This window comes from Neopelma chrysocephalum, unplaced genomic scaffold, assembly GCF_003984885.1.
Source record: "Neopelma chrysocephalum unplaced genomic scaffold, ASM398488v2 Primary Assembly neopelma1_184485, whole genome shotgun sequence".
NCBI lineage: Eukaryota > Metazoa > Chordata > Aves > Passeriformes > Pipridae > Neopelma > Neopelma chrysocephalum.
In genome coordinates, this window is record NW_020938476.1 from 1,905 (window position 1) to 12,985 (window position 11,081).

The 11,081-nt window shown below is 56.4% G+C and overlaps 2 protein-coding genes across 2 annotated transcripts in view; both read right to left on the bottom strand.

The window, feature by feature from the left end:
* Positions 1–917: 917 nt before the first annotated feature.
* On the bottom strand, positions 918–10,860 carry LOC113962691 (serine--tRNA ligase, cytoplasmic-like; the record flags this gene model as incomplete). Its single annotated transcript, XM_027673453.1, has 9 exons — positions 918–1,269; positions 1,747–1,876; positions 3,820–3,977; positions 4,558–4,687; positions 5,081–5,302; positions 7,434–7,589; positions 7,989–8,132; positions 10,044–10,202; positions 10,741–10,860. Coding segments are annotated over 9 exons (1,374 nt in total), but the record flags the coding sequence as incomplete, so codon positions are not given.
* Positions 1,681–11,081, bottom strand: part of LOC113962692 (UPF0577 protein KIAA1324-like) — a gene marked incomplete at its 5' end in the record, with an annotated part of 21,661 nt that continues 12,260 nt past the window's right edge. The window contains 1 exon segment of the mRNA XM_027673454.1: positions 1,681–1,696.

Consider the following 11,081-nt stretch of genomic DNA (forward strand, 5'->3'; position numbering starts at 1 on the left):
ACACACACACACGCCCCGGCCGTGACCCCACTCACGGGGGTCCATGTCCCCCCACGCCGTGGGACCCCCCACCCCGACCCCTGGGCTGGTCCCACCGCACAAGGACCGAGGGGCACTGGAACAGACTGGGAGGGACTGGGAATGCTGGGGGGCTCTGGGAGGGACTGGGCTGTACTAGGGATGTTGGGGGGGCACTGCCACAGACTGGAGGGGACTGGAGAAACTGGGGGCACTGGCACAGACTGGGCTTTACTGGGATGCTGGGGGGCACCGGGACAGACTGGTGGGGACTGCAGAGGGCGGGCGGGGGCGGATCCCCGCGGTTCGTGGGTGCCCCCCCCAGCCGGCGCCGGTCCCGGGGCGTGGGTGCGGGCAGGCGGCGCGGGTCCTCCCCCCGGCAGAACGGGTCGGACGGGTCCCGGGGGGGACCCCCCCGTGCCGGGGCGGTGCTCGGAACCGCCGGGTCCCCCCCGCCCCCGCCAGGGGCTCCGCTGACTCACGGGGGCCACTCCCCGCCCGCCCCGCCCGCCCCGCCGGAGGTTCCCACGCACACACGGGATGGATGGGGGGGGCAGCCAACCCCCCCTGCAGTGATGGAGAGGGATAAACCCCTCCTATGTGTCCCCCCCCCAGGCCGGTGGGGGGGCGGGCGGCAGCTGGGGCTGAGCCTGGGGGCCCCCCGGCCCCACTTTGCATCACAAAGGGGCTTTGTCTGCAGCTTTGTGTGGGGCTGGGAGAGAGGAGGGGAAAGGGGGGGCCACGGGAAATGGAGAGACACCCCCCCTGCACGCTGGGGCGGGAGCTGGACCCCCCCCCCGTGCCCCTCGGCACCCCCCCAGCACACGCAGCTCAGCAGCTCTTGCCTTTATTGGATGGAGGACACGGGGGGGTGTCCCCGGCCCCACTCAGCGTGGGGGGACACGGGGGGGTCCCCAGCCCCGCTCAGCGGGTGGGAGGGACACACGAGGGGGGGCCACACTCGTGTCAGTTCTTTGTGCCGCGGGGGGGCCGACGGTGACTCCCCCCAAGCGAAGCTGAGGGCATGGCCCAGCGAGGAAGGTGGGATGACTCAGGAGACCCCAAAAGTCCCTCGGGGGAGTGCGGGGGGGGGCCCTCAGACCGCCATGTTCTTCATCTGCTCCTCCAGCCCCTGCTCCCGGGCCCCCCCTGCCTTCTTCTTGCCCCCCCCTTCCTGCTGCTTCTTCTGCTTCTTGGAGAGCTCCTGCTCGATGGGCGCCGGCTTCACGAAGGGGATCAGCTCCCGCAGGTCTGGGGGGCACATGGGACCCCCGTCATCCCCCGGCATGGGGAGGACATGGGGGGGTCACTGGAGGGGGTTACCTGGGGGCGTGAATTCCTGGGACAACGGGTCATGAGGGGGTCACGGGGAGGAGGTGTTACTTGGGGGCATGAAATCCCAGGACAGTGAGGGGGTCACAGGGAGGGTCACAGGGGGAATGGAATCCTGGGATGGGGGGCTCACAGGGGCCATGAAATCCCGGGACAGGTGGGGTCTCGGGGGGGGGTCACAGAGGCCACAAAATCCCAGGATGGGGGTTACAGGGGTGTTACCTGGGGCCATGAAATCCCAGGATGGGGGTCACAGGGGTGTTACCTGGGGCCATGAAATCCCAGGACGGAGGGTCTTGGGGGGTTACCTGGGGCCATGAAATCCCAGGATGGGGGTCACAGGGGGGGTCCCTGGGGCCATGAAATCCGGGGACGGGGGTCTGGGGGGGATGTTACCTGGGGGCATGAACTGCCGCAGCCTCTCGGGGACCAGGATGCCCTCGGGGGTCTGGTGGTTCTCCAGGATGGCGCAGATGGTGCGGGTGGTGGCACACATGGTGGCATTGAGCATGTGCACGAACTCCACCTGGGGGGGACACACCCCACACCCCCCAGTGACTCTGGGGTCCCGGGCCCGTTTGGGGGGTCTGTGTGGGGGGGGGGGGGAGGGGGGGAACCAATGCCCTGAGACCCAGAAACAGCCCGATTTTAAGGCACTTTTGGCACTTTCGTGATTTTAGGACAGAGCTTTGAACCGAACATTTTGGCACCACATTCCAAAATGTGGCTTAGTTTTGGTTTCAGTAGAGAACAGATTTTTTAGCAAGCCAGGAAACATCTACTCTGAAGAGAGTGTTTCGGGTGTTCCTCCAAACAGGGAAAAAATTATTATATTTTGTTATATATTTCCATATTGTAGTTAGGTTTTATATATTTTTATACATTTATATATATTTTTATATATTTGTATATATTACATACATTTATATATTTTTATATATACTATATATGTAATATATTTTTATCTATAATATATATTTTAAATATAAAATATATTTTACATACATTTTATATATTGTATATATAATTATATACTTAAATATTAATATATTATTCTGTTTTATATATTAGTTTAGATATTTTATACACTAGTATATTATATTTATGTATTTTATATACTTATATATTATTCATATATTAGTCTATATTCTATATATTATTATACAGAATATATATTAAATTTTAGATATTTTACATATGATAAATTTTTACATATTTATTTCCTTATATATTATTCATATATTAGTGTATATTCTATATATTATTATATTTTATATATTATATTTTATATATTTCGTAAAACGATCTATTTATATATTAAATATATTTATATATTATACATTTTATATATTCATTTACTTATTATTAATATATTCATGTATATTTTATATATTATTCTATTTCATACACTATATTTTATATATTTGATATCTTTATATATATTATATAATTACATATTATACATTTTATATATTCACTTTTATATTATTAAATATTTGTATATAATTTATAATATTATTCTAATGTATACATTATATTTGATATATTTCATATATTTTTATATTATAAATTTAATATATTTAATATACTTATATACTACACATGTATATATTTTATATATCCCTGCATTTTATATGTTATATTTTAAATATTCTTAACTATTGTACATACATTTTATAACACCTCTCAGTTCTTGGAACCCCTGATGAAATCTGGGGGGAAATTTGGGGAAATTTGAAGAAATTTGGGGAAAACCTGGAGAAACTTCGGGGGAAATTTGAAAAAAATTTGGGGACGTTTGGGGAAAACTTAAGAAAATTTGGGAAATTGGGTGAAATCAGAAGACAGAGGAAATGTGGGAGAAAAATGAGGAAATTTGGGGGAATTCTGGGCTGGAATTTTGATTTAAGTGCTGTGGAGGGGCTGGATTTTGACTGGAGTGTTCTGGATTAAGTGGAACTTGATTTCAGTGTTGTGGAGGGTCTGGATCTTGATTTAGGTGTTGTGGATTTATTGGATCTTGATCTAAGTGTTGTGGAGGGGTTGGATTTTGACTGGAGTGTTGTGGATTTACTGGATTTTGATCTAAGTGTTGTGGAGAGGTTGGATCCTGACTGAAGTGTTGTGGATCAATTGGATCTCCACTCCAGTGCTGTGGATCAGTCTGTGCTGGGGCAGTGTTGTTGTTGTGGTGGAACATTTTAGTCCCCCTTGTGTGGTGCCCTTTGGAACCTCTACAAGTTCCCTCATTTCCTCCCCTAAATTGTCACTAAAAACATCTCTTGGGAACAAGTCTGGGCTCATTCTCTTGCCAATATCTCGAGGTATTAACGAGCCCTAAATATATTTCTGTTTTAAAGCCCTGGCTGAGCCCGTGAGCTCGTGGCTCCGGAGTGCTCCAGGGGGACACGAGTGACACGGAGAGAGATGGGGGACACGGACAGGCCCCCCCAGAACCCCCAGGCTCACCTTGTCCATCATTTTCTTGGTCTGGCCGTAGCGGATGCGCAGCCGCCGCGCCTGGTAGTCGGTGCAGTTGGAGCAGGACACGAGCTCCCGGAAGGCTCCGGAGCCGGGAAACCAGGCCTCCAGATCCAGCTTTTTGCTGGCTGCGTGGTTCAGGGAGCCTGGGGACAGCAGGGACACAGGGGTGAGTAGGGGGGCTGGGGGGGCCCCCACTGTCTGCCCTGAGTGTGCCCGTCCCTGGGGATGAGGGATTCCATGGGGTGAGGGATTCCTGCTCTGCCACAGGGATGAGGGATTCCCTGGGGATGAGGGATTCCCTGGGGATGAGGGATTCCATGGGGATGAGGGATTCCATGGGGTGAGGGATTCCTGCTCTGCCATGGGGATGAGGGATTCCGTGGGGTGAGGGATCCCATGGGGATGAGGGATTCCCAAGGGATGAGGGATTCCTGCCCTGCCCCAGGGATGAAGGAGTCCCACTCATCCCTGGGAGCCTTTATCAGGATCATTCCCCTGTCAGCACTTCCAGGAGGAGCCAGGACACTCCAATTGTCCCTCTGGAAGGGCCAGCAGGGACAATCCATCCCACCCCCCTTCCCATGGACCCAGAGAATTCCACAGCAAATAAAACACACCCTTCCCTCCCTCCTGCTCCTCCTCCCGAGGGCTGGGGACAGGGAATGCTGAGCTGGGAAGGGGTCAGGGCCAGGGGACACTGGGAATGTGCCGGCAGAGCTGTACCCGAGACGATGTTGACGATGTGATAGGGAATCCCAAGGGATTGGTAGAATTCCTCGGCCGTGGAGATCATCTCCTCAAACATCTCCCAGGACTTGTTGTCGTGGGGGGAGGAGTAAACAAACTGCTCAATCTGCAGGAGAAGGGAATGCTGGGGACACTCAGAATTCCCAAAGGGAATGCCGTGGTGACACTGAGGACACCCAAAATTCCCAATGGGAATGCCATGGTGACACTGGAGACACCCGGAATTCCCATTGGGAATGCTGTTGTGACATTGGGGACACCCCAAATTCCCACCAGGAATTCCCTGGTGACATTGGGGACACCCCAAATTCCCACTGGGAATGCTGTGGTGACACTGGGCACACCCCGAATTCCCACCAGGAACACCCCAAAATCCCGTTGGAACCCCCCATGACCCCAAACACCCCTGGATCCCCCCGGGAATCCCCTGGTGACCCCAAACGCCCCCCGGATTCCCCCAGGAATCCCCTGCTGGCCCCAGCACCCCCGAGCCCGTCACCTTCTCGAACTGGTGGACGCGGAAGATGCCGCGCGTGTCCCGGCCGTGGGATCCCACCTCCTGGCGGAAGCAGGTGCTGATGCCGGCGTAGCGCAGCGGCAGCTCCTCGGGGCGCAGCCACTCGTCGCGGTGCAGGGCGGCGATGGGCTGCTCCGACGTGGCGATCAGGTACTTCTCCTCCACGGAATTGTCCTCCGCCCGCTCGCTGCCCTTCCCGATCACCTGCACAGGGGACAGCGGCGTGTCGGAGGTTTGCTTGTTCAAGAAAACCAAGCAGGAATTTTTCTTTCCTCTGCCTCTGTGGAAGAAAGATGTTGAATGAGGAGGGTGGTTTGCCTTGGGCATTCCAAGCTGATGGCCCTCCTAAAAACTGTGGGGAAGAGTGGGGAGGTTTTTTTCTTCTCTCCTTGGAAACTGGGCACTCTTCACTTTTGCCTTAACTCAAGGTGTGTGTGTTGGAAAGGCTCCGAGGCCGTTTTGTTCTCGGCCTGGTCAGCTGGCTGTTTTCTGGCTCCAGTTTGCCTTTGTTTCCTGCACCCTGTTCTGCCCCCAGACCCGTTCTGTGCCTGGACCTGCTCAGACTTCATGGGAGAGGTTTGACCCACCCACAGAGGAACCTTTTGGGGAGGACGTTGCCTTTTCCCTCCTCTGCTCCCATGTTGGCAGCAGTTTGTGAGTCTGCCCCATGGAGGGGTTCGGGGATGGGGGTGGGAGATGCTGCTTGTCCTGGGGGTTGGGGGGGTTTCAAAGGGTTGGGGGCAGGGAGGAGGTACCTGCGTCACCCATGGAGGTGACAAGATACCAGCCTTGTCACCTCAGGGCCAGCACAAGCTATCTCCTCGTCACCAAAACATGTCACCTGTGAAGATGGAGCCAAGAGATGGGCCCCTTCATCACCAAAATGTGTCACCCGTGGAGGTGAACCCCAAAGATCAGACACCTCCTTGTCACCTCATCACCATCAATGTGTCACCCGTGGAGACGGAGCCAAAAAACAGGCCACTTCATCACCAAAACGTGTCACCCATGGAGGTGGACTCCAAGGATCAGCCACCTTCTTGTCACCTCATCACCATTACAAGACACTTTCTTGTCACCTGAGGTCCCAGAGACCTACCACCTCCTTGTCACCACAACATGTCACCTGTAGAAATGGACCCCAGAGATGAAACACCTCCCTGTCACCTCATGGCCATCACAACATGTCACCCATGGAGACGGACCCAAGATGAACCAGCTCCTTGTCATCTCATCCCCATCAGAAGCCATTTCTTTGTCACCACGTCACTCAGGGGGATGGACCCCAAAGATGAGCAACTTCCTTGTCACTGCAGTGTCACCACAATATATTTCTCCTGCAGACGAACCCCAGGGATGAGCCACCCTCTTGTCACCTCACGGCCATCATGTGTCACCCCTGGAGATGGACCCAAGAGACCAGCCACCTCCTTGTCACCAAAACGTGTCACCCATGGAGGTGGATCCCAGGGATGAGCCACCTCTTTGACACCTCATCACCGTCACAAGCCACCTCCCTGTCACTGCACTGCCATCACATGTCAGCCATGGAGATGGACCCCAAAGATCAGCCACCTCCTGGTCACCTCATCACCATCAATGTGTCACCCATAACATGGACCCCAGAGAGCTGTCACCTCCTTGTCACCCATGAAAATGGACCCCAGAGATGAGACACCTCCTCGTCACCTCGTCACCATCATGTGTCACCCACGAATATGGATCCCAGAGACCTGCCACCTTCTTGTCACCAAAACGTGTCACCCGTGGAAATGGACCCCAGAGGTGACGCAACTCTCTGTCACCTCATGTCACCCGTGGAGATGGACCCCAGAGACCAGCCACCTCCTTGTCACCACAACATGCCAGCCATGGAGACGGACCTGAGATGAGCCACCTCCTTGTCACCTCATGGCCATCATATGCCAGCCACAAACATGGACCCCAGAGATGAGGCAAGTCCCTGTCACCTCATGGCCATAACGTCACCCATGAGGACGGACCCCAGAGACGAACCACCCCCTTGTCACCTCATGTCACCTATGGACATGGATCCCAGCGACCAGCCACCTCCTTACCACCTCATGACCATCACAAGCCACCTCCTTGTCACCACAACATGCCGCCCATGGAGATGGACCTCAGATGAGCCACCTCCTTGTCACCTCATGGCCATCGTGTGTCACTCCTGAAGACTGACCCCAAGGAGAGAGGAAGGGAACCGCCACTGCTGCCACCACTGGAACAGAGAGGACCCCACCACCTCCCTCCCCACAGCCACAGCCACAGCCCCAGGGGGATGTCTGGGCCCCAAATGCCACCCCAAACCCCGGACCTTGTAGAGCTCCTCGTCGAACTGGCTGAGCTGGGCCACCTCCTGCATGACCTCCTTGCGCATGAAGAAGGGAGTGTAGACCGGGGTGTAGCCCCGGGCCCGCAGGCTCTGAAGGGCGTACTGGATCAGGGCCTGCTCCAGGAACACCAAGGGACCCTGGGGACACGGAGGGACACCGCCCATCACACTCACACCACGCCGGGCCACCTGCCCTGCTCAGCAGATCCCATGGAGCTGCTCCAGCTCTCGGGCTCAGCGTTGTCCCAGACCACGGGGACGGATCCAGAGGCACCACCCAGGCCAGGGTCCATCCCACACCACCCTCATGGGGGCTCCCATCATCCCAGGGATGGATCCAGAGACATCCCACACCACCCTCATGGGGGCTCCCATCATCCCAGGGATGGATCCAGAGGTACCACCCGGGCCCCAGTCCATCCCACACCACCCCTCCCACCATCCCACCTGGCAGAGGAGAAGCCAAGACCCCCATCCCACCTCCCCCCCCCCCCGATCCCAACCATTCCACACCCCTGTGGGAGTCCCAGCCCTCACCTTCAGGAAGTAGCCACGGCTCCCAGCCACCACAACCCCCTTCTCGCCCTCAAAGCCATCCACCATCACCACCAGATCCACGTGGGAATACTTCTTCCTGCAGCTGCAGTCGCCCCACACCCGCTCCACCTTGTTGTCCACATCCTGCATGAAGAGAGCAGGATTTGGGGCCCATCACCCAGTGCCCCATAACACCCCGAATTCCCAAGGACCACCACAGGGATACCAAGTACAGCCCGAATTCCCGCCAGGAACCCCGTGGTGACAGGGGGTGCCCCCAGATTCCTGCTGGAAGCCCATGGTGAGCCTGAATACACCCTGAAATCCCTGCTGGGACCCCACAGTGGCACCTGGTATGCCCCAAATTCCCACTGGAACATCCCAGTGACCCCTGGGCCCAGTGGTCGTTACAAATATGACATATTACAAATGTTACATTACAAATATTACAAATGTTACGGTCTGGGTGCAGTTTGGGAGCCCAGACCCCCCTGCCTGACCCCAGCCCGGAGGAGAGGATTTGGGTTCCATCACCCCATCACGCCCCCACACCAGTCCCTGCACTGCACTGGGACCAGTAGTCAATACAAACATTACATATTACAAATACTGTATACCTGTAAAATGTAATATTTAAATATGTAATATTTAAATATGTAGTATATGTAAACACTACCCCTATTACACATTAAAAATATTAAATATTAAGCATATTACATATTACAAATATTACAAATGCTACAATCTGGGCCCAGTTTGAGAGCCCAGACTCCCCAGCCCAACCTCAGCCCAGAGAGGATTTGGGGCCCCCGACCCCATCACCCCCCAGCCCAGTCCCTGCATTGCACTGGGCCCAGTTTGGGAGCCCAGCCTGCCCAGGCTGACCCTGGTTAGGAGGCCCCTTGGCATGGGGCCCAGGGAGTTCCCGGGCCAAACATTCCCGGGATGAATGGAGGCAGCGGGGGGGAGAGCCAGCCCCCCCTCCTGAGGAGCCTTTCCCATGGATTCTCCCGACAAAGGGGTGCCTGGTGCTGTCTGAGCCGCCCTTTGTGTGTTCCCGGCGGGACTCTGTGCCGGCTGCTCCAGCCAGGGGGGGATCCCCCTGGAGACCCCAGCTCTGGGCCCCTCTGCCCAGAGTCCCCACCTCCCTCCCTGTGTCCCCATCCATCTCCCTGTGGCCCCTGTGTTCCATCTCCCTCCCGCTGTCTCACCTTCCTCCCCATGTCACCCCCTCCCTCCCCCGTCCATGTCTCTCCTGGTCCCATGCCCACCTCCCTCCCTGTTCCCCACGCCCACTTGCCTCTCCCTGCCCGTATCCCCATCTCACTCCCAGTGTCCCATCCCGTGCCCCCCCTCCCATCCATCTCCTTGTGTCCCCACTTCCTTCTCCATGTCCCATCTCCCTCCCTGTGCCCCATCCCCCTCTCCTTCCCCTTCTCCCCCTCTCCCTCCTCATGTTTCCACCTCCTTCCCCATGTCCCATCTCTCTCCCCCTATCCCTACGCCCCTACTTATGCTCCATCCATCCCCCCATGTCCCCATCCCCATGTCCCCATCTCCCTGGCCCTATTTCCACCCCTCTCCTCATCTCCCTCCTCATGCCCCATCCAGCCCCGTGTCCCCATCTCTGTGTCCTCATGCCTGTGTCCCCAGCTCCCTCCCCACGTATCCACTCCTCTCCCCGTGCCCCACGTCCCTCCCCTCCCCCTGTCCCATCCCCACCTCCCTCCTTGTGTCTCCATCTCCCCTCTCATGTCCCATCCCCATCTCTGACCTCGTGTCCAATCTCCCTCTCTGTCTCCCACTTCCCTCCCCATGTGCCATCCCCATCTCCTTCCCACTGTCTCCATCTCCTTCCCCATGTCCCCACCTCCTTCCCTGTGTCCCCACCTCGCTCCCCGTGTCCCATGTGCCTTTCCCCGTCCCTGTCCCTGTGTCCCACATGCCTTTTCCTGTCCCTGTCCTTCTCCCCATGTTACAGGTGCCTTTCCCCATCCTGTCCCTGTCCCGTGTCCCAGGTGCCTTTCCCCATCCCCGTCCCTGTCCCTGTCCCACCTCGTCGTTGCTGATGGGCACCGAGGGGTGCAGCAGGTTCCCGATCTCCCGCAGGCTCTCGAACCGCTCGGCCTCGAGCCGGAGCCGCTCCGAGTCACATTCCTGGATGGCCTCGTCGATGAGCAGCCGGAGCTGCTTGATCTGGGACACCTGGAGAGCCTGCGGAGAGACCCCACGGAGAGACCCCGCAGAGAGACCCTGCTCAGGGCAGGGACCCCCGGGGACAGGGGGGAGGTGGCCCAGCATGGCAAATCCTGGATCCAGTACGGCAAATCCCAGAACCCACACAGCAAATCCCAGAACCCGCACGGCAAATCCCAGAACCCGCACGGCAAATCCCAGAACCCGCATGGCAAATCCCAGATCCAGCACGGCAAATCCCGGATCCAGCACGGCAAATCCCAGATCCAGCATGGCAAATCCCAGAACCTGCACAGCAAATCCTGGATCCAGCACAGCAAATCCTGGATCCACTGCGGCAAATCCCGGATCCAGCACCACAAAGCCCAGATCCAGCACCACAGATTCTGGATCCAGCACCACAAATCCCGAATCCAGCAAAACAAATCCCAGAACCACCACCACAAATCCCGGATCCAGCACGGTGGGGCTCAGGGGGCCTCAGGGAGCACAGGGGGACTTGGGGGAGCACAGGGGTGGCTCTGGGGACACAGGGGGCTTCGGGGGTCCCACTCACCCCCAGCACATCAGCCGTGAGCCCCTCCAGGTTCCGGGCACTCTCCGGGACTGACTCGTCCGTCCCCACCGGCTCCTTCCTCTGCGGGGCAGGAAAAGGGACCCCGGGAGGGTTAACGGGGGAAATTTCAGCGGGAAACCTCCCTCAGGGACACGAGGGGGAGGGGAGCAGGCAGGGAAGGACCCTCAAAGGGCTTAGGGGGGAGGGAGGGACCCCTAAAAGGGCCAAGAAAGGGGGTGGAGGACGGAGGAACCCCCCAAAGGGTTGGGGAGGAGGAGGGAGAGAAATCACTGCAAAGAGTTGGGGGGGAGTGGAGGAGGGAGAGACCCCCAAAGAGCTAG